The sequence below is a fragment of the Hemicordylus capensis genome, chromosome 5 (assembly GCF_027244095.1).
Source record: "Hemicordylus capensis ecotype Gifberg chromosome 5, rHemCap1.1.pri, whole genome shotgun sequence".
NCBI classification, from domain to species: domain Eukaryota; kingdom Metazoa; phylum Chordata; class Lepidosauria; order Squamata; family Cordylidae; genus Hemicordylus; species Hemicordylus capensis.
The window spans coordinates 260037039-260060295 of NC_069661.1; the positions used below are offsets into that span (position 1 = coordinate 260037039).

The 23257-nt window shown below is 51.1% G+C and overlaps 1 protein-coding gene across 8 annotated transcripts in view; it reads left to right on the forward strand.

Annotated features, from left to right (window-relative positions):
• The window catches only part of LOC128326873 (germ cell nuclear acidic protein-like), a 40370-nt gene that overhangs the window by 110 nt on the left and 17003 nt on the right, over positions 1–23257 (forward strand). Inside the window, exons 1-10 of one of the 8 annotated variants that reach the window (XM_053254640.1) lie at positions 1175–1503; positions 2741–2778; positions 10967–11027; positions 12622–12690; positions 12975–13390; positions 14413–14581; positions 19634–19775; positions 20987–21125; positions 21977–22181; positions 22377–22982. In XM_053254640.1, coding sequence (XP_053110615.1) covers positions 1445–1503; positions 2741–2778; positions 10967–11027; positions 12622–12690; positions 12975–13390; positions 14413–14581; positions 19634–19775; positions 20987–21125; positions 21977–22181; positions 22377–22587 — 1509 coding nt within the window. In that variant the 5' untranslated portion in view covers positions 1175–1444 and the 3' untranslated portion in view covers positions 22588–22982. Of the gene's footprint in view, positions 1–1174; positions 1504–2337; positions 2779–10966; positions 11028–12621; positions 12691–12974; positions 13391–14412; positions 14582–19633; positions 19776–20986; positions 21126–21976; positions 22182–22376; positions 22983–23257 lie in introns of those variants that run through there. The other 7 variants (XM_053254645.1, XM_053254642.1, XM_053254643.1 and 4 more) reach the window with 7 other exon arrangements.

Consider the following 23257-nt stretch of genomic DNA (forward strand, 5'->3'; position numbering starts at 1 on the left):
GAGCCCTCAAACTGCACCCCTCAAAGCCAGGGGGGCGGGCGGGGCGGCTCATGTCCCCGACTAGAGCAGCACAGCTTCAAACCGGGGAAGCGGCAGGTTGGCGGTGGGCGGAGGAGCCGGGCTGGGCTGGATGGTGACGCTGCCTCCGAGCCACCCACCCGCTCCACGGCCATCCTGCTCCGGCTCCCGGCTCCCGAGCACGGCGGGCAGTTGCCCTCGGGCCCCTCGCGGGCGAAGTCTATGCAGCCCACCGCTCCTAAGCCAGCACCGGCTTCTTTCTGTGCACGATGCGCTGCCGGCCCGCCCTGCTTTGGCGCAGCCGCTGCCCTACCGCAATGCACGGGCGCTTGGCACAAGACGGAAGCGGAGAAGACCCCCGGCCTGGGACGGGGTCCTCCGGAGGACGCTGGCCCCCAGGAGCCTCCGCGGAAGCCTGTGGAACTCCCTCCCTCTGTGGTCGGACTCCAGCGGCTCCCCCGCACCCGGGAGGGCCTCTTCCTTCCCTGCCCCACGCCAGGAGATCTTCTTCGGGGGGGGCCCGCGGGGCGGGGGGCGGCCTCCAGGGCGGGGCCGGGGCCCAGGCGGGGCTCCCAGCGGCGGCCCCCCCCGGCTCCTCCCCAGCACTGACCCCTCCTGGGCAGGCAGGCGGGCGCGGGTGGCGGCGGCGGCGGCGGCCTCTTCTCCCCAGCGGGCCCCCCAGGCGGCCTCTGCCCTCCTCCGCACCAGCAGGGGGCGGCTGTTCGGGCTGCTGCTGCCGGGGCTCCGCGGGGGGGCGGGGCGGGGCGGCTCCTCCTCCCTTCCCTCCGGCGGGGGGGCGCGGCTTCATCGCCCCCACCACGGAGGGAAGGCCGCCCTCCTCTCCCTCCGGGCTGCAGAGGCCGCCAGTCGCGCCTGCCTGCCTGCCTGGGGGGGGGGGGACTCAGGAGGATCCCCTGTCGGTGGGAGACCGCGCGAGGGGTGGGAAGGGCCAACCGGCGACGAGGGGGCCTCTGAGCGCGTGCAGAGCGCCCCCGAAGGCTCCACCTCCTCCATTGGCTGCTAGGAGCGGGAAAGACGCCGCCATTGGCCAATCGGGAGAGCGGAGGGGAGGACCGGGGGAGAGCCGCTATGGCCCCGCCCCGGAAGCCGAGTGGCCGCTGCCCAGCAGTCTCTCTCTCTCTCTCTCTCTGGTCTGTTGGCCCCGGAAGTGCGTCGTTCTCTCTCGGCCCGGCGGGAAATTCAAGGTGGCAGAAGCAGCCGCCGCCGCCGCCTCCTGCTCCGGGGCCGCGCCAGGCAAAGGGGTCGTCTCGGGAGCGGCTCTCCAGCCAGCCTGAAGTCGGTGGGCAGCTGCTGCCGCCGCCGCCAGTGGCCGGAGGGCTGGGCGGGGCGCCCCCCCTTGCTTGCAGCCCGCCCGCGGCCTCCTCCCGCCCGCCCCGCCCTCTCGTGCTTCGCCCTGCAGCCCACCATGGCCCGGCAGCGGCGGCGGGAAATGCCTGCAGGCCGCGCGCTGCAAAGGCCCGCGTGGTGAGTCGTTCGCCCCGCCGGGAGAAGCCACGCGCTGCTGCTGCTGCTGCGCTTCCCTCCCTTCCTTCGGAGGCCGAGGCGCCGTCGGGGTGTGCCGGGCTTGCCGCGCGGGCGGAGCTGCCAGACGCGGCTCCCCGCAGCGTGTCCTTGGCCGGTCCGGAGAACTTCTCCTCCGCGGGGGCCGAGCTGCCTCTGTGGGCGGAGAGGCCTGGGGTGGGGGGTGGCTCGAGCCGCATGACCGACCCGCTCTGGCCGGGCGGGAGGCCGGGCTGGCGCAGCGCTGCTTCCCGGGGCGCCTGGCTGGCCGTGCCTGGAGCTCGTTCTCCGCCCCGATCCGACTTCTTGCGCTCCTCCTCCTCCTCCTCCTCCTCCCTTTGCTGCTCAGCTGTGTCTCGGGGCGAGAAGAGGGTGGTGGTCGCGAAGCACAACGTGGCTGGAGGGACCTGTTTTCAAGAGGCAATCTCCCGGGGAGACGCAGGAGTGCTTTGCCCCCTGAAGACTGACGGTGCAATCCCAAGAATGTGTGCAATCCCAGGCCGGCCAGTGAGCTTCCTGGCAGAGCAGGACTTCGCGCCCTAGTCCAGCACTCCGGGCCCTGCTCCCACCCGTTCAGCTGTGCAGGGTACTGAGGGTCGTAGGAAAAGGAGATTCAGACCCCCAACTTAGCTGTGGCATTCCTAGACAACTGTGATCTCTGCCAATTTGCGTTTAATCTTGCTCAATATCTTGCTAATTGAGGCTGCAATCCTATTCTTGCTTGCCGTGGAGTAAGTCCCACTGCCCATAACGGGGCTTACTTCCAAGTAGGTATGTATAGGATTGCACTTGGAAGGGAGGAAAAGCCAAACTACTCTTGGGGGGAGGGGTAAAGACCGAGCTTAATTCTCAGCGGGGGAGCTGTGGCGGCCAAGGGTTCTGGCTCTTTGGAGGTACCTAGCAATACCCCGCTTGCAGACAGACTGCTTAATAATCTGTTCTAGGTACTTGTCAGGTAACAGCATCAAGCGGACCTTTCTGTAGATTCCTGGTTCCTCCTTTCCCCACTTCTTGGAGATTGGGGCAGCACTTGTCTGTCTTCAGTCATGACTTTCTTGAGGAGTTCTCAAAGATTAGACAGTAGTTCCTTCGCTACCCAGAGAAGTAATTAAAATGCCATAGGTCCAGGTGCAGTATTGGTGTTGAACTTGGCTGCTGATCAGACTAGCCCAAAAGTCTGATGTTGTTACCTGTTTTGCAGCTCAGAATCCTCAAGCAGCGATGACGAATTTGAAAAATGTAAGTAAAAATTGTAGACTATTTACTTATTTATTTATTTAAATAAGATTGTGGAATGCGCACCCTGCTGAGTTAGGATCATCCCCATCTCTGGCTATTTTTAAAAAACATTTGAAAACCTTTTTTTTTTTTTAACCCCAAGCCTTCTCAGGTTTTTAATTTAAAAAAAACAACTGTTTGTTAATTTTATGGTTTTTAAATTATTGTATTGTTTTAACTTTTATATATGTGTTATATGTTGTATTGTTTTAATTTTTATATATGTTCTAATTGTTAGCTGCCCAGAGACGTATGTTTGGGTGGGATATAAATTTAATAACTAAATAACTAAATAAATAAATCAGTTATTATACCCCGCTTCTCCAGTACATTACTGTTTGGGGCAGGACTACTAACTTCAGCATGCATCTTGAAAGAACAGAGGGCTTTGAACTTTGGGTGTCTGTCTAGTCCACATTCGTTATTGCCTGCTTGGCTCACCCTTGGATGCTGTGTGTGTGCATGTGCGCACATGTGCTCTTCTCTGGAATGCCTCTTTTTCCATGGTATGGGGAGGGCATCCTAACGTGACGGGTTATCAAGCTCTGCATGCTCCGAGACAGGACCAATCAAAATTCAGATCACTTATGCCTATCCAGGCAGCTGTCACTCATCCCCAGTTCCAGTCCTGTCTCGCTCCGCAATCAGAGCTTGTTTCCTGCTGTGAGAGATTTTCACAGACTTTACCTCATCTCCTATTGATCTGACCACTCAGGCCAGTTCTTCTCTCTTCCTTTCTTCTGTGTGCCAGGGTGGGAAGGGAGTCACTATTGAATTCATTTAGCTAACTTTTATTTAATTTTTTAAAAATTTGTAGTTTGGCCTGATTATTCCCTCTCATTGAGGTGTGCCTTTGGGTATGGAGCCTGTTCATATGGCGGACATGTTGAAGGGTTCCCTTTCGGAGGGCCCCTTCACAGAAGCCGCAATTGTTCCCTCAGCTGCGAGCTACGAGGGGACTGCGAGCTTAAGCCTTTCAGCTACGGTCCTTGGGGGAGAGACTTTTGTGCCTCAGGAGGCTTCTGTCCCGCCTGCTCCGCCGCCCAAGAAAGCGGCCAAGAAGACTAAACATTTGAAAGAAAAGGCCCTGATCAAGAAGAAAAAAGTCAAAGCTCTCCCCTGGCAGCGCTCCGCTGAGCGAAAGGCTGCAATTGAAGGCAGATCGGGCGCAACAACCTTCCGTTTTCCCGCCCAATCTAACTGCCAAGGGCGCGGCGGCCATTTTAGCGCTTCTCTCTAAGTCCTACTCTGCCGCCCCTGTTAAGGACGACGGAGCTCCTGGACGCATGGTGTCGTCTTTTGAACCCTTCACGGGTTCCTTAACGACTAATGACCCCCCGCGGGGTCTGATTACCGCTCTGCCGCCACCCTCTGTTTGCGACCCTCCTCAGGGTACATTTTTCGTGCCGACGGCGCTTGCCGCCATCGACCCTTCTCAGGGTCCGTTAATCTCGCCAGCGGCGCTGAATGCCTCCGACCCTCCTCAGGGTCCGTTGATGCCTGCTGCTGCAGCAACCATCGCCACTGCTGCCGAGCGGGTCGCTCTGAAGGTGCTCCCCAATATGCCTCCTCTCCCAGGCGATCACCAGCCGTCAGAGGGTGAGTTGTTATGGCGGGGGGAATTTGTTAAGAGGCATTGCCTACAAGTGGTATCTCCCCTTATGGGTTCAGATGGAAATGCTTTACTTCCTTCCCAACTGGGTTTGGCTTCTGGGTCTATGGGTCCTCTCTTGCTGCCTTTTAATACTCAGACGCTGTCTCTGCAAGTTGCGCCTCCCCGTAGGTCGAGACGCCCTTCCTACTCTTCCTCGCCAGTCTCAAGCCCAGCTAGACGGGCTATTCCTTTAGCAGAGCTCTCCATTTTATTAGATTCCACTAGAAGGAGACGTAGAAAGAGGAAACACGTTCACCACCCTTCTTCCTCATCTGAGGAGGTACCTAGGGCTCCAAAATGTGTTTTCAATAACATTTCCACTGTTCCTTTGCAAACTCAGTCTACTGTTCCCCTTATTACACCACAGGGGATCCAGATTGTTCAGGAAGCGCCGGGGAATCCGGTGCGTTCTCAGACTGTGGTACCGCGTCCAGTGATTCCCTCTGATGATGCACAGACTTCAGAGTCTGAAAAGGAGGAAGGCGAGCTTTCTGACGAACAGGCTCCCATAGAAAAGCCTAATACTACTCGCCTTTTCTCTGCCTCTGATTTTGAAACTTTATTAGCCAAGGCCAAAAGGGCCATCAAGGATGTCTCACAGGAGACTGGCACTCCTACAGTCTCTGGCCTGGATCAAGAGGTTTTTCCATCCACCTCTGTTTCACGGCCACTGTACCTTTTCCCTTCATTATTTAAAGATGTTATGTTTGCTGAGTGGGGGGTACCGGGGGCCACTAAGCCTGCCATATCTTTTCCAAGGAAATTGTATGCCTTACCCCCTGATATCATGGCTCTTTTGGCAGTTCCTGTGGTGGATGTGCCTGTGGCCCTGCTGGTCACTGGGGCTCTGGTGAATAAGGAGGGAGATGACTTCCTCAAAACGCCAGAGGAAAAGAAAACGGATCACCTATTACGTAAAACACACGAGGCATCTGCAACTGTCATAAGGGCAGCTGCCACTAATTCTATTTTTGCAAGAGCCTCCATTCTGTGGACTAAAGAGCTTGTTAAACTGGTACCACCAGAAAACCTAAAACTTCACCAGGGTTTGAATAAATTGGCCAGAGCGTCTGCCCTTATGGCAGACTCTGGTCTGGACTGCATACAGCATGCTTCTCATGCTATGGCAGCTGGTGTAGCAATTTGCAGAGGGTTATGGTTAAGGAATTGGCGGGCAGATACCAAGTCCAAGTCCACTTTGGCGGCTACTCCCTTTCTGAGGGGGAAATTATTTGGCGAATCTTTGGATCCAATTCTAGTGGGCACTAAGGATAAAAAGAAGGCCATGCCGGTTGGGCGTGGGGATCCTAGAAGGAATATCAGGGGAAATAATGCCTTTCAGAATTCCTTTCATTCCTTCAGAAATTTTAATAGACCTGTCAATTCAGGATCTAGAGATAGTTTCAGAGGGAGAGATGATCGTGGATCTAACTTCAGAGCTGCCTGGCCTCAACCTTGGAACAACCGGGGAAGAGGATCAGCCAGGGCACGTACAGGAGGCTATGCCAATAATCAGAACCGTAAGCAATGACGCGATACCGGTGGGGGGCAGGCTTCTGGAGTTTGCAGAAGCCTGGGTGCACAGCACCACCGATCAATGGGTGTTGAGTACGGTGAGTCAGGGGTACGTGGTAGACCTTTTAGACACTCCCCCCGATTTTCTCTTCATAACGCCTGTTTCCAGGGTGAGATCCAAAAGAATGCTGACGGAACAAAGCATTCCGCATTTACTAGACATCCAAGCAATAGAACCGGTTCCATTGACGGAATTATGTGCAGGCATCTTTTCGCTTCTCTTTTTGGTTCCAAAAAAGGACGACTCCTGGCGAGCAATCCTGGATTTGAAAAGGTTGAATCGCTTCGTGCGGAAATGCACATTCCAAATGGAGTCATTAAGGACAATAAAAGCAGCAGTACATCCAGGCAATTACCTGTCATCAGTTGACCTTTTGGAAGCGTACTTACATGTGCCAATTCACCCTGCTGCCTGCAAGTATCTCAGGTTTGCTTTCAACCAGAGGCAGTTTCAGTACAGGGCTCTTCCCTTTGGGTTATCCTCAGCTCCTCGGGTATTCACCAAGCTGATGGTGGCGGTGATAGCTCACACGCGCCTGCAGGGGCTTCACGTTTATCTGTACCTGGACGACCTTCTGGTTCGGTCTCTGTCCTTCCATCAGGCCTCCAGCGACATAGCCCAGGTCGTTCAGATATTAGAGGATCACGGCTTTGTCATAAACCATGCCAAGAGTCACCTAGTGCCATTGAACGTGCTCCAACACCTGGGCGTTGTTTTCAACACAAAAGCGGGCTCAGTTTCTCTACCAGCGGTTCGGCAGCAAAAGATTGTAGACCACATCAGACCATGGATGTCCAGACACCGGGGTTCTCTCATGTCTCTGGCCCAACTCATGGGATTGATGATCGCCAGCCTGGAATGCACATCCTGGGCCAGGTGGTATTCAAGACTGCTGCAGTGGTTCCTACTTCCCCATCAGGAGGGCATTATGGAAAGAAGACAGCTGAAACTTCGTCTGCCATGGAAGGTCAAGAAATCCTTTCTCTGGTGGCTTTCACCAGCCCTAGAGAAGGGCATACTTCTGGAAACTCCCTGGAAGGTTGTGGTGATGACGGACGCCAGTCTTTCTGGTTGGGGGCCCCACTGCCTTTCACGTCATGCGCAGGGATTGTGGGATTGGAGGGATCTCAAAAACACCATCAATTGGTTAGAGCTGAAGGCGATTCGTTTGGCTCTTCTACATTTCTGCGACCTTTTGATGGGAAGGCATGTCCTGATAAGGACGGACAATGTGACTGCCAAAGCTCATGTGAATTACCAGGGTGGTACAAGATCGAGGGCCCTCATGCGGGAATCGAACTTGCTATTCAAATGGGCAGAAAACCACCTGTGTTCCGTGACAGCGGAGCATCTGAACGGCACAGAGAACTTACAGGCGGACTGGCTGAGCCACCAGTGGGTAGACCCAGCAGAGTGGGGTCTCCACCCTACAGTTTTCAAGGAAATTGTATTCAAGTGGGGTCACCCACAGCTGGATCTATTCGCTTCACAGGCGAACATGAAGCTGCCGAGGTTTTATGCCAGATACTTATCTCCTCGCGTGGAAGAAGTCGACGCTCTCACATCTCCTTGGCCGCAGGGGTTACTCTATGCGTTTCCCCCGACTCCAATTCTAGGCTCCTTTCTGAGGAAGTTCTTGTTGGAGGGAGCGGAGGTCATTTTGATAGCCCCTTATTGGCCTCGAAGGCCTTGGTTTCCCAACCTTCTGAGACTGTCGGTTCTTCCGCCGTGGCCTCTTCCTCAAAGAAGAGATCTGCTATCGCAAGGACCTCTCTATCACCCAGATCTCGCCTGGTTGCGCCTTCACGCTTGGAGGTTGAGCGCAAGATCCTAGAATCCAGGGGATATTCACACCAGGTGCAAGACACCCTCTTGGCTTTGAGACGATCGTCCACGTCGCGGATCTATCAAGTCACCTGATCGGCTTTTTGTTCCTGGGGCATAAACTAGATATGACTCCATCTGTGGCGGGGGTTCCTGAAGTCCTAGGGTTTCTTCAAGCAGGCCTTGAGAAGGGACTTCGTCCTAGCACCCTGAGGAGACAAACTTCTGCCTTGTCTTCAGTACTAAATTTATTGGAGCCAGGCTCTTCTGCCTTGCATCTTCACATCAAGGGCTTTCTAAGGGGAGCCACTAATTTGGCTCCTCCTCCTGTACATAGGTTTCCCACTTGGGATTTAAACCTAGTTTTAAATGCGCTTACTAAGGCTCCGTTTGAGCCGCTGCGTTTAGCTCCCTTGAGGATCTTGTCCTTTAAAGTTTTGTTTTTAGTAGCTATTACTTCTGTGCAGAGGGTATCTGAACTAGCTGCTCTCTTGGTGCACGATGAGTTGTGCATTTTTCAGAAGGACTGTGTTGTTTTAAAATTAGATCCCACTTTTTTGCCTAAGATTAATTCCATTTTTCATAGGGGTCAGGATTTGGTGTTACCCTCCTTCTGTCCTAGCCCGGTTCATCCGAAGGAGCGGTCCTGGCATACCCTGGATGTACGCAGAGCTCTAAAACTCTATATTAAGCGGTCCAAGACCTTTAGAAAGACTGACTCACTGTTTGTATCTCTCAAGCCTGCATCCTTAGGGGATAAGGCGTCAAAAGTTTCCTTCGGTAGATGAATCAGGGCTGCCATAACATTGGCTTATGAGTCTCTTCATCTGCCAATTCCTCGGGCCATTACTGCTCATTCGACGGGAAGTGCTTCCACTTCTGCGGCCTTTTCTGCTCGCGCCCCCTTAGAAGAAATTTGCAAGGCGGCGACATGGGCATCGGTGTCTCCTTTTATCAGACATTACAAGATTCCATCCTTTCACGCTTCTCAAGCGGCAGTTGGAAGGACGGTCTTGCAACAGGTTGTCTAATCATCCGCTCCCGCCCTTGGGATTGCTTTTGTACGTCCCGTCACGTTAGGATGCCCTCCCCATACCATGGAAAAAGAAACATTGGTAGACTTACCGTGAAGGGTTCTTTTTCTGGGCCCTCCCTTTTTTCTTTTTCATCCGGCCCTCCCGCGAATGTTTAGGATGAAATTTCAGGGAGGTGGGGAGACTCCCAGGGTTGTTTAGTTCTTGCTGTCACTTGCTTGCCTTTTCATTTTGAGCTCTTGTGGCCTGTTTTTTCCTTCCTTCTTTTTGATTTTTCTATGCTCTACAGTCCTGGAACTGGGGATGAGTGACAGCTGCCTGGATAGGCATAAGTGATCTGAATTTTGATTGGTCCTGTCTCGGAGCATGCAGAGCTTGATAACCCGTCACGTTAGGATGCGCTCCCCATACCCATACAGCTCGTTGTCTGCAGCATGGTCCTTTAGGAACTGACCTGCAGTGCAGCGCCTGCTCTGGTTCCTGGAGTCTTCAGAGATGAAGTTTTCACCTCACAGTGCTTTATTTTAATTTTCAGCAGCTCGGCTTTTTCAGATGACTTCCTCTCTTATGGGAAGGGAGAGCTTCCGTGCCATACATGGGGGCTTTTTAACAGTGGGAGATGCCGCTCCTGATGGCATTGACTCTTAGCACCAGGGGCATTAGGGAATCTCCCTCTGGCTGTGCTTTCTCTACTCTCCTCCCCCTTTGTGAGACTGAGAGACTTGGGTTTTATTCTCTCACTTGAGAGACAGGTTTCCTCTTCCTGTATGTAGCAGCCAGCTAGGCATGTGGGCTAATCTATGTTCCTCATATATTTCCTAAATAAAGTTATTTAGAACATCTTTCCAGACAACATTAATTAGCAATGTTCTCCTTACCTGTGCATTTCTGTTGCAAATGGGTAGATAGACAAATCTCCGCTCCTAGCTCTCTAATGTTAACCCCCCATAAGGCACTAATTTGCTCCTTCATGCACTGGGAAGGAGGAGCCCTCTTTATGCACTTTCCTGGTGCATAAAGGAGCAATTCAGCTTTAAAAGGCTTTATTGTAAAGGAGCAATTCAGGGATTTTAAACTCTTGTGCTTACAGCTGACTTGCTCCTTTCCCAGTATATAAAGGAACAAATCAGGTGTGAATGTGGGCTTTAAAATCCCCCACATTTGCAGCTTAATTGTCCCATAATGCATGGGGAAGGAGGTGCCCCCTCCTGATTCAGAAAGGAGGGAGTCTACTGCAAAGCTGGGAGTTTAAACTGATGTGGTGTTTAAGTTTAAACTCCCCGCTTGCTTTTTTAAAAAGTAATAATTATCTATCTATCTATCTATCTATCTATCTAATTATCTAATTTGATTTATATACCACCCTTCCAAAAATGGCTCAGGGTGGTTTACATCAAAACAAGAACAATTAAAATAAATTAAACAATTAAAATCATTAACATTAAAATAATTTAAAACCAACATAAAAGATGTTTGCAGTGGACTTGCTCCTTTCTGCATTGGCAGGGGGCACCTCCATCCCTGTGCGTTATGGGGAGGGTCAGGGCAGTGCGCCAGCTGGGAAATGCTGCTCTAGCACTCAGTAGGCAGCAGACTCTGCATGCTGCGTGTAGAGGTGTTTGGGGCCCTGAGGACTCTGCTGCATGCTTTTGACTAACCTTGGTTAAATCAGTAATATAGCAGGCCCTGTTTCTTGTCTAGAGCATGAGAGGTGGTGTCTCTTTCCATACAAGTCCATTGTGCTGCTGCGACTATCACTTGTTTATGCTTCTTGGTGACCAGGAGCACTGTTTAAGAGAGTAATGGCAGGCTGTGGAGTTCCAAATAAGGTGCTTCAGTGAAAGGCTGGGTCAGCCACTGAGATCTCCCCTTCAGATCTGTCTGCTATAAGCAGTTTTTTGCTTAGATCTTAGTCTTTGAATGTGAACCAAGTTAGTGTCTCCATCCTTGCAAACGGGGGATTTTAGCCAATTTAAATTTGATGATCCTTTTAAAGTTGCCACTTTGGATGTTGGAATTGCTTTTAGGAAGCAAAAAAATGACTGACATGTTGTGACTTAGTTTTATTTAGAATGAAGACTCCCAAATCGGCCTCATGTTGTACTCCGAGGATGCGGAACAGGTGCGTGTCAGAGTGTGCCCCATGGGCATTCCTCATGATCTGCAGCAGCCCTGTGTGTCTCATGTTGGCTGCAGTGTGTGTGGAGCTGGAGGAAGGCGTTGGAGGGAAAGAGTATTTTCCCCAAAGGGAAAATCTTTGTCGTCTTTAGTAGTTCAAGCCCATCTGCCTGAAAAATGAATAAAAACGCCTTCAAATAATCATGGTTGTCCTAAATACTTAGTGATGCATATAAAGTTATCAAAATGAGAAAGACTTAAATATGTTTGCCTGATTTCAGCAGATTGGTGGATATTAATGCCATGATACATTTCTAGTTTTAGCAACTTACAGCTTTCATGGTGGATGGCGAATCAGAATTCCCATAAAGCCACTGTGGAAAAGCAGTATTGTGGCACCTTAAAGACTACTAACCGAGCACGGCTTGGTCAGGTTCTCAAAGTGGGGCCCTTAGTGGGCTGCAACATGATCTAGGCAATGTGTCTACTCAGAAACAAGTCTCTTCTCTGGATCCTTTGGGACTTACTCCAAACCAAGCAGGCACAGGGCTGCTGCCTCAGTGTCTCATATCTGAGCTCAGGTAAGTGAGTATGTAGCAAAGCAAGGGCATGAATTCAACCCATGCGTGACAGGCAGGCGCAGGCCGTGAACGCACCTCCGGCCGGGTGGCGGGCGGCTTCTTTCAGTGTAAATGGAGCTGGGGCTCCGTGCTGCCCAGAAGCCCCCGTGGCGGAGAATCGCCTCCACCTGGCCGCTGGTGGGGGCTGGCCTCCGTGGGAGCCAGGTAAGTGGCGGAGGCGAATCCCCGCTGCGGGGGCTGCTGGGCGGCACGGAGCACCAGCTCCGTTTACACTGAAGGAAGCCGCCTGCCCCCCGGAGGCACGTTCACGACCCGCTCCTGGTGACAGGGACAGGTGTGTGATGGTATAATGCAGCACAAATGAATACAGAATCCAACTGGATGAATATAATCTCTAGTAAACGGTGGGGGTGACTGACTGTTCCTTCTCTAACATGGGCTGTGTGTCTTGTTGAAATGACTGGTTATAGTTCTTTCCCTGCTCCATTTACCTGGATGGATCCATGATCACTTGCACTTTTACAGTTCTCCCTCTAAAGATGGACTTCTGGGAAGTTATAGAAATCGCTAAATAAGAAAAGGGGACAATGTCTAATCAGACAGTAGGTAGCGTTTCAGTGGGTTGGAGGTTGTTGCACTAATCTCTGGCATCTTCTTCTACTGGGGATGCAGCTGTAGCTCAGCAGTAGCGCCTCTGCTTGGCATACAGGAGCTCTCAGGCTGGATCCCTGGGAGCATCTCCCATTAGGCCGGGGAAAGGCCCTGCTCTGTTTGAAACTCTGGGGAAGCTGCTGCCAATCAGAGTAGACCCTACTGAGCTAGAGGGATTAGTGGTCTGACTTGGTTTAAGGCATCTGTGTTCTGAAATGCCGAAAGGGCAGAATGCCCGAGACCTCATAATGGAACTTTCCTTCTGCTTTGAAAGATTGCGGACCTAGGGTGTTTTTGGTGGGCTTTGAAGCAACTTTACGTCCCTGTTTGACTTTAATCCTTGACTCTACTTGCTTTGTCTCCCAGTTTGAATGACTCCAAGGAAAACATATTCCGGGATCTCACAAGCAAGTATGGATCAGGCAGAAAAGGCAAGTCACTATCTCTGCTGCCTGGCTGGGAAGGGCCTTGGATCGCTGCTGCTGGTCCAAGGAGGCCATACTGGGAGGTTGGCCGTAAATCTTGGTGTAAATCTGGCCCGTGTGCATCCACTCTCTGGCAACCCTTCTGAGAGGGGGTGCAATGCCAGAGCCGCCTCTGCCTTCAAAACTCTCCTCCTGTTCTCTAAATGATACAAATATCCCTTATGGATAGTCTGACTTCCACGAAGTCGCTTTTTTGAAACCATCTTGAGAACTGTTGTGTTGTGTTGCAGGAAGGAGGCCTCTTCGTGTACAGAAGGTAACGTCGGGGACATCTGGAAAAGCAGCCGCTCCCTCTGTGCCATGCCTGTCTCCATTAGTGCTGAGTGACCCAGACTCAGAGGCTGGTGATGATTCGGTCTTTGTCAAATGTACACCCAGGAACGTGCGAGGCCAGACGTGGAGCGGGAGGGCCGGGCTGCCTGCCTCTTCACAGAAGGAGCCGGCTGCTTCCAGGGGCAGCCCCGGTTCTTCCCTGAGTGAGGGGGAGTGGTATGGCCCCAAAGAGCAGCCACAGTGCCTGCGGCCGAGGCCAAGCTCCGTGCTGGGATCCGGTAGCTCCGAGGAGGAGATAGACTGTCTCGCCGTCCGTATGAAGCAAAGACTGGGCGTGTCTGCAGCCAAGGGTGCTACAGGTGAAATGCGCACCGCTGGTAGGAGACGGCTCCTCTGGGCAAGTGTCAGAAATATTCTGTGCCAGCAGAGAGCAGCAGAAGTCAGGAGCTGGCTCCTGGGGCCTAGTTCAAGGTTTCTTAACCTTGGCCCCCCAGATGTTTTTGGACTACAACTCCCATCATCCCCAGGCATTTACTTTGTGGCTGAGGATGATGGGAGTTGTAATCCAACAACATCTGGGGGCCCAAGGTTCTACCAGCCAGCCTGAGCCTGGCCCCTCTTACCTTCTTTGCCTGAGCACCCTTCAGCCCCAGTGGTGTGGGGCTGCATGCAGATGCTCCTTGTAATGACAAAGGGGGCCCTCTGTACTCGGGGTTCAGTGCACGTTCTCTAATGCATGCCTGACTTCAGGACAGAGTCCCCGTGCTTTAAGCCACGCAGACGCAAGTGGTTTTCCATCTAGAAATCACTGAATAAGGTTATCTGAAGCCTTAAAGCTTGCATGTTGTGTGGTGCTCCTCTTCAAATGCAAGTTATTTTATTTTAAAAGTTCAGTTTGGGGCTTGAAAAAACTAGAATGGGGGTTATTGATTCAAAAGTGGGTGTGTGGGAGGAAGCTGTTAAATAAATGGAATTGATATGTTGGGGGTCACAAGGGATTAGCTTTGTACCTTGGGAGGGGCGTGACTTTGTTTTTAAGCTCAGGAGAGGGGTGTTGATGGAGGCTTATAAAAGTATTTCTGGTAATCTGGAGGAAGTTGGGGAGAGGTTTTTTCTCCCTCTTTCATAATATTAGAACTTGGGGTCACTCAATGAAATTGTTAAGTAATAGGTTCAGGACAGCAAGGGAAAGCCCTTCATGCAAAGCCAAATCATGGAATTCACTTGCCATATGATGTGGTGATCACCATAGTCTTGGATGGCTTTAAAAAGGATTAGACAAATTCAAATTAGATAGTCCACACTTTGTGGATCAAGGTCTGAGGTTAGTTGTACCAGTTTTTGTTTGAATTTGTGGTTTTGTCTGCCTGTGTTGAACATCTTGGCTGGTGACTGGTAGAGGAGAGAAGTGTCCAGCCTTCCCAGAAGAGCACCCGCAGAGCTGTGAAGAGTGAGAGTGTCCTTGCACAGCCGCCCAAATCTCCTGCTCTTGGACCGGCCCACCCTGTTTCTGCACAGGTTCTCAAGAGCAAGAAGGTGCTTGGTGATGTCTCCCGAATGCCAGAGAGGTGAGCGCTTGTTGCAGATTGCCTTGAATCAGACAACTTTTCATACCGTCGGCATTTAAATTAGCCTTCAGCTAAATTGAGGAACAGGGTGTTGCCTGTTCAGGGTGTTGCAAAGCTCCAGTTGTGGAGAATACACCACTACATGTGTATGTGTTCAGTAGGGTATTGTGCTGACAAAATTAAAGATAAGAACTTGAGAGAAAAATGTTCAGTAAAAATACTTGTATACTTCTATAGCTTCTAGTACAATATAAAACATAGACAAAGCATAAAACATCAAAATGGATTTGTGAATACAGATGGCTTTATATGAAAAGCAATTTGAAGGAGCATATACTCAGTATGGTGCTACCACAGCCATTCTTACAAATTACAAAAGTGTCAGGTGAGATGCTGAAAAGCAACTGGACATCTCTCCAAATTTACCCCTTTATTTTTATTTTATAGAGGGCATAAACCACACCACCCAGGACAGACTAAGACAACTTGGGGGCCCCCCGGGGGGATGTGGAGGCCCTGGACACCTCTGGCAGAGTGCCATTAACTGGCCTGGAATTTGACTGGGGCAAGGGTTGCTTTATGTTTCCGTGGAGGATTCACAGGAAATGAGATGGCAGTGCTTCAGTGCTCCTGAGTTGTAGCTGAGTGGTAGAGCCCCTGCTTTGCATGCAAAAGGCCCCAGGTCCAATCCCGGGAGTTCCAGTTACGGGTGAGGAGGATCCCTGTCTGAAGCCCTAGAGAGAACCTAAGAACAGCCCTGCTGGATCAGGCCCTTCAAGGAGGCCCATCTAGCCCACCATCCTGTTTCACACAGTGGCCCACCAGATGCCTCTGAGGAGCTTACAGGCAGGAGTGGAGGGTTAGGGTTAGCACTCTCCTGCTGTTACTCCCCTGCAACTGGAACTCAGAGGCATCCTGCCTCTGAGGCTGGAGGTGGCCCACAGCCCTCCGTCTAGAAGCCGTTGATAGACCTCTCTTCCATGAAGTTATCCAAACCCCTCTTCAAGCCATCCAGGTTGTTGGCTGTCACCACATCTTGTGGCAGAGAATTCCACAAGTGGATTATGTTTTGTGTGAAAAAATACTTCCTTTTGCTGGTCCTAAATTTCCTGGCAATCAATTTCATGGGATGACCCCTGGTTCTAGTGTTATGTGAGAGGGAGGAGAGTTTCTCTCGATCCACTTTCTCCACACCATGCATGATTTTATAGACTCTATCATGTCTCCCCTCAGTCGTCTTTTTTCTAAACCAGGGTTTCTTAACCTTGGGCCCCCAGATGTTGTTGGACTACAACTCCTAGAATCCCCATCCACAAAGGCCATGTCTGGGGATTCTAGGAGTTGTAGTCCAACAACATCTGGGGGCCCAAGGTTAAGAAACCCTGTTCTAAACTAAATAGCCCCAGGTGTTGTAGCTTTGCTAAGAAAGGTGCTCTAGGCCCCTGATCATCTTGGTTGCCCTCTTCTGTACCTTCTCCAGTTCTACAATGTCCTTTTTTAGATGTGACCAGAACTGTACACAGTACTCCAGGTGTGGTGGCTGCACTATAGTTTTGTATAAGGGCATTATAATATTAGTAGTTTTATTTTCAATCCCCTTCCTAATGACCCCTAGCATGGAACTGGCCTTTTTCACATCTGCCGCACATTGAGTCGACACTTTCAACGAGCTGACCACCATGACCCCAAGATCCGTCTCCTGTTCAGTCACCGACAGCTCAGATCCCATCAACATATATTTGTAATTGGGGTTTTTTGTCCCAATGTGCATCACTTTACACTTGTCAACATTGAACAGCATCTGCCATTTTGTCGCCCACTCCCCCAGTTTGGAGAGATCCCTTTGGAGCTCCTCACGATCCGTTTTGGATTTCACTACCCGAAAGAGTTTAGTGTCATCTGCAAATCTGGCCACCTCACTGCTTACCCCTGCTTCTACATCATTTATGAATAAATTAAAAAGCACCGGTCCCAGTACAGATCCCTGGGGGACCCCACTTCCCTCCATTGTGAAGACTCTCCATATATCCCTACTCTCGGTTAAGCTAACTGGCCTGTAATTTCCCAGATTGCCCCTGGATCCCTTTTTGAAAATCGGAGCCAGCGTGGTGTAGTGGTTAGAGTGCTGGACTAGGACCGGGGAGACCCGAGTTCAGATCCCCATTCAGCCATGAAACTAGCTGGGTGACTCTGGGCCAGTCACTTCTCTCTCAGCCTAACCTACTTCATGGGGTTAGGGGTTAGAGAAACTCAAGTCTGTAGTACAGTGGTCCCTCGACTTACGTAAATAATCCATTCCGAACGCATGTTCGGAGGTCGAAATTTTCGTAAGTCGAGGAGCACACCACGGAAGTCTCAAAACACTCGTAATTCGAGGAAGCCGCATCTAAACATTCGTAGGTCGAGTAAGCTGATTCTAAACCAGCAACTACTTCCAGTCTTTTTTGTCGCTCGTAACTCGAAAAAAACGTAAGTTGAGTAGTTCGTAGGTCGAGGGATTACTGTACACTGCTCTGGGCTCCTTGGAGGAAGAGCGGGATATAAATGTAATAATAATAATAATAATAATAATAATAATAATATTTAATTTGCTACTCCATCTCCGAAAAGCCTATTTCAGGAACAGGTATGTGCTCAGTTTCCTCAGCCATGAAGACAGATGCAAAGAACTCATTTTCCTTCTCTGCAACCTCCATATCCTCCTTAATAATCCCTTTCACTCCCTCCAGCATCTTATGTATTTAAAAAAAAAATTGTTTTTGCCTTGATGCTTTTAGCTAAATGTTCCTCAAACTCTCTTTTCGCCTCCTTTATTGCCATCTTGCATTTCTTTTGCCAGAGTTTGTGTTCCTTTCTGTTCTCTTTATTTGGACGGGCCTTCCCGGAAGGAAGTCTTCTTCCCTGTTATGGCTTCCTTGACGTTACCTGTTAGCCATACTGGCATACTCCTGGACTTAGTGGTACCTTTCCTCCTTATGGGTATACAGTCTAACTGGGCTTCTAGTATTGTGGTTTTGAGTAAACTCCATGCATTCTAGAGCAAAGCGACTCTCTTGATTTTCCCTTTCAGCTTTCTTTTCACCATACTCCTCATTTTGGAGAAGTTTGCTTTTCTGAAATTCAAAGTGTCTGTGTTAGACTTCCTTGGCAGGGGCGTAACTATAATAGGGCAAGGGGAGATGGTTGTCTGGGGACCCACTGCCTTGTGGGGGGCCCCCCAGAGGCAAGTCACATGACTGACTCCCCCAGCTGCTTCCTTCAGTTGTATTCATCCTCCGAAATTGATGTGTTAAAACCTGGAGCTACCAGAACAGCAGGTCTTTCTCTAGTAATATTAAATGACTTGCATCAGCCACAATTTACAAAACCTTTTAAAAAATAATTTCGGTTGATGTTCTATTGTGGCACATAGGATATATATAAACCCTATAGTGGTAACCAAAAGCATGCATGCATATATATATATATATATATATATATATATATATATATATATATGAGAGAGAGATGCTTTTGGTTACCTCTATTCAGCCTCATTTAAGATTTCTTTACTTCATGAGCTGAGCTTCAGTGAGCGGGGGGAGGGGGGCATTTTAAAATCTTGTCTCTGGGCCCAATCCAACCTTGCTACACCCCTGTTCCTTGGTGATTCTCTCCCCACATGTATGCTGAATTTGATGGCACTATGGTCACTGTTCCCTAAAGGGTTGATGACGCTGACATCACGCACCAGGTCCTGGGTGCCGCTCAGGATTAAGTCCAAGGTTGCCTTCTCTCTGGTCGGTTCCAGGACCAACTGTTCTAGGGCACAGTCATTTAGCGTATCTAGAAATCTGACCTCTTTGTCATGACCTGACTGTGAATTTACCCAGTCTGTGTGCGGATAATTGAAGTCACCCGTTATTACTGCCCTGCCTCTCCTTGATGCCTCCCTGATTTCCTTCTGCAACTCCCAATAACTGTCAGCGTTTTGATCTGGAGGGCGATAGCACGTCCCCAGTAGCACGTTCCCTTTCAGGCCTTGTATTGTCACCCACAGGGTTTCTGTGGAGGACTCCAGTCCACCTAGGTTTTCTACCTTGCTAGATTCTATCCCTTCTTTAACATGCAGTGCTACTCCACCTCCAAGGCGCCCCTCCCTCTCCTTCCTATAGAGTTTATACCCAGGGATAACAGTGTCCCACTGGTTCTCACTGTTCCACCATGTTTCTGTTATGCCCACTATATCTATTTCTGCGTTAGCAGCCAAGCACTCCAGCTCACCCATCTTGGCTCGGAGGCTTCTGGCATGACATATACGTAAGCACCTATACACTGAATCTCTTCCCTGGTGTCTGCTATTTTTCGTTGGACTCTTTGAGCAGCTGGCACAGGCTTCTGTCTGCTCTTTGTGTGGTTCTGCTGTGTCCCCTTCTGTTTTATCTGAATGCTTTGCACCCTTGCACTTTAAGGATGGCATTTGCCGAACTGGATACTACCCAGCTCCTGTCTGCTATTCCCCAGGCATCATTTTAAAAGCACCCATGACGGGGCAAACTCACCCAACATACCAACAGACAAACAGTCATACATGCGGCACGGTGTGCAATACACTTGGAAGTGCCCCCTCTCCTGCTGGCTTTCTGTCTTCGTACTGGTTTTGTTGGCTGTTTACAGAATTTAGTGATGTGTGTCTCTGCCACGGGGTGTGGTGATAGTCTTCAGTTTGGATGGCTTCAATGGGGGACAATTCTATCAGTGGCTACTAGTCCTGATGGCTCTAGGCTAGCTCCAGGCTCAGGCAAGATGCTTCTGAATGCCAGTTTCAGAGGAGAGAGGGCAGGCCTTCATCTCTTGCCTGTGAGCTCCCCAGAGGCGGCATCTGGTGGGCCACTGTGTGAAACAGGAGGCTGGACTAGATGGGCCTCCTTGAGGGGCCTGATCCAGCAGGGCTGTACTGCCTGCATCTGTGTTCTGCACAGACCACAACTCACAGCATGCGATGCATTCCATGGTTGCGTTCAGGCCAAGGCAGCCTCTCTCTTGCTGTTCACTCACGTTTTTCCCTTCCAGGAGTTCATGCCAAGTCCAAGGATGCTTCCTGCAAGAGCTTTCAGACGCAGAATCCCAGCAAGCAAAGCATTTCAAGAGTAAAAAGGAGGAGCTGGCACAGAGCCTGTATGCTTTTTATAACCACTCTGTGTTTGAGCAGAAGGTATTACAACCTGTCTGCCTGTCATTCCAATCAGGTCCCCACCTTTTGGCTTGGCAGGAGCCATCTCTTTGTGGTTTTGGCCAAACCCTGTCATGTATTCAGGTAACGGGGGCGGGCGGGGGGGACTGAGTGATCTGCCCTTGTGCTGGGCTTTTATCGAAGGGGCCGGACACGATCTCCCCACTGCTGCCTCCTGTGAAATGCCAAGAGTCATGTTGGGCCCCCTTATTCTCCTTCACAGAGAACTTGGTGGAAGAAATGAGGGGGGTTCTCTCTCAGAAGCTGTGCTCTTGCTGGAAGTGCAAGGCTGAGGTGCTTGCCACTGGGAAGGGGACGCATGGGACCCTGACTCCAAGTAGCCTTTGGCACATCTGCCTTCATTGAGCTTGCAGTCAGGTTTTTTTTTGGGGGGGGGTTGTGTGTGTGAGAGAGAGAGAGAGAGGAGGGGAGCTGTTGCTGCACTTGACAGTGCTGATTTGGAAGCTGTGGGAGGTCTCGTCTGTGCTGGGCTCTTTGCCTGTCTGTCTTCCCATACCAAAGGCTCTGACACGATTGCAGTAAAGATCATCCTTCCTTCCGTTAGTAAGTGCTGTACAAAAGCCTTTAGAAATATGGGACCCTCTCCATCAGCTTTGTTACCTTCAAAAATTAAGAGCCTGGGAGGTTCTGCTCCTTCTTTTCAGAGCCACCCAGTCTAACATGCAACAGCTGGACGCTGTCTCGGCTGCCTGCTCTGCCCCCGTGGCTCAACCACAAATACGACAAATATGCATATACCACTCTTCAATCAACATTCCCAAAATGGTTTACATAGAGAATTAATGCATCAATAAAATGGCTCCCCGTCCCCAGAGGGCTCCCAGTCTAAAAAAAGAAACAGCCCCAGGAGGGATGCTGTGCTGTGGCTGGAGAGGGCCGCCTCTGGCTCTGAGCGAGGCCTGCCAGGCCCTCCCTTGCTCTTGAGCAGCAATGAGGAGGACCACTGGGGGCATTGCAACAGCCGGCCGGCCCCTTCCTCGCCTCCAACACCAGCCTTTGCAGCAGCAGCAGCTCAAGCACTGCTTAGGGAGGAGGCTGCTCCTCCCTGCCTCGGTTCAGAGGCTGGAAAGTGGCTCAGCTGCTGGGCACACAGCCTGCGTGTTCGTTCTCTCTCTCTCTCTCTCTCTCTCTCTCTCTCTCTCTCTCTCTCTCTCTCTCTCTCTCTCTCTCAGCTGCCAGAGAGAATGGAAATAGTCTGGAACAAGAAGATGCGGAAGACGGCAGGCTGCTGTGTCACTGGCCAGCTGAAGGACCCGGAGGGGCAGCGCTATGCCCGGATCATGCTGTCGGAGAAAGTCTGCGACTCGGCAGGTCAGTGGGCCAAGCGAGCGGAGTCACCTCACTGAGCCGCTGTGGGCTCAGAGCCAAACGCTCCTGTAGCGCCTCTTGCTGCAGCGGCTGCTCTTCACCTGCCTCTTCTCAACAAAGACGTTTCCAAAGCCGTTTACGTAGTAGTGGTAGTAGGAGGAGGATGATGGTGGCAGCGGTGGCAACCTCTCTTTGTCCTTGGCCTAGAGAGAACAGGCATCCAGGGAAGCTCGGTCGGTGTGGGTGGGTGGAAGCCCTGCAGGATGTTGCCTCTGAACAGACCTGCCAGTGCGGGAGGGATTGAAGCCTCCCACGCTTGGCATGCGTAAGTCTAGCAGAGGGGAATAGACGACCAGCCAGCAGACATGGCCCCTTGCTACCACGCCTCCCTCCCCATCCCTCAGAAGGTGGATCAGGGGGCCATTGGGAGGCGGGAGATGGACTGAGCCTTGTCTCTCTTGCTTGGCTCCTGAGTGTTGCTGGGGTCCCGAGAGGGGTCCTGTGAGGCTAACAGTGGATTAAGTGCGGAGGGCTTGATTCAAGCCTTGGCACACCTAAAAAGCAGCTTTGGATGGGGCCATTGAGGTGCTGCTGCTTAGAAGAACTTAATTTTCTCCTCCACACCAGATCACCTCCCTTCCCCTGGCACATGGTTTCCTTCCCAGTCCTCCAGAGATCTTAAATGGTGTTTTGCATCCTAGAGCTTTGTGCAGGAAATGCCAACTGGAGTTGTCCCTCCTGGGTTTGCCTCCAAAACTGTCACCCACGTCCTGGCCTGTCTAAGGGTTAGAAACGCAGATCTCGTTAGTTCCAGGGCTCCCTTCTAATGTTGTCCTGTTTTGTCTCCCGATGAGATCGGCTTCGGGACACTCTGATCCATGAGCTGTGCCACGCAGCTGTGTGGCTTCTCCATGGGGTTCGAGAGGGACACGGCCGATTCTGGAGCCTGTATGCGAAGAAGTCTGCCTTGATCCACCCAGAACTCCCTGTGGTGTCGCGCTGCCACAACTATGAGATCAAGTACAAGTTCTCCTACGAGTGCTCTCGATGCAAAAATGTGTAAGTAGTTCTCTATTTAGCCCCATCCATGCACATGGTGCTTTACAAAGAAAGGCAAGGCAGGTCCCTGCCCCGAGGGGCTTACATCCTAGATACAGACCCAAGGGGACCAAGCGAAGGGGAGGGAAATGGAGGCGGTGGGAGAATATGCCGCCACTCATGTTTTGTGTACTGGAGCGTACTTATTTTGAAAAGGTGTCGTGGTGGCAGAGCGCACCCTGCCACGGAGGGCTGCTCTTGCCCAGGAGCGGTGTTTGCCTGTCAAGAGCGTCGACTCCGACTCTGCTCGCCCAGCCCAATGAATGCCTCTGGGGTCGTTGAGCTATCCAAAGAAGAGCTCAGGCAAGGAGCAGAAGATGCAAAACAGAAATACCAAGCCTTTCCAAAAGGCACTGGCAAGCATTAAAACACTGCCAAGGTGCTTCTCTTACGGTTGCACGGAAAGGCATTGCAAAGCTTACAGACCTGCTTCAAAGCAAGGTGTAGTCAGTTTCAAAAGGGCCCTAAAGTAGGTTTCCAAAGTAAAAAGCACTCCAGAAGTCTCCAGTATAAAGCCCAGGTGGGAACATGTCATTTTCAGGTTCTCTGTGTTAGCCCTCCAGCTTTCTCTCTGCTTTCCACCCCCAGCACAGTATCACTATGGTGGCTGGTGCTAGAGTTTACCTTACGTTTCTTTTTAGATTGTGAGCCCTTTGGGGACAGGGAGCCATGTTGTTTATCTATCTATTTATTTAATATCTATGTAAACTGCTTTGGTAACTTTTGTTGAAAAGAGGTATATAAATATTTGTCGTATTTGTATTTAACTGTCCCTTTCTTCTCCCAGATGCAAGGATATGCCAGGCAGTCAAAGGTCAAATGTCTATAAAGGATAGTAGGGATGTGCGTGGAACCGGTTTGGAGGGCGGGGGGTGGGGTGGGGCGGGGAACAGGGAAGGTGCTTCCCACCTGCCCATCCCGGCCCTGCCGCTTCCCCCTGGCTGGCACTCTCCTAAACAGCGCAGGCGCAGGGCTGCGGCGTTCCTGCTTGCAGCCCCGTTCAACGTTGTCACGCACAAGGCCGACACACCATGGAT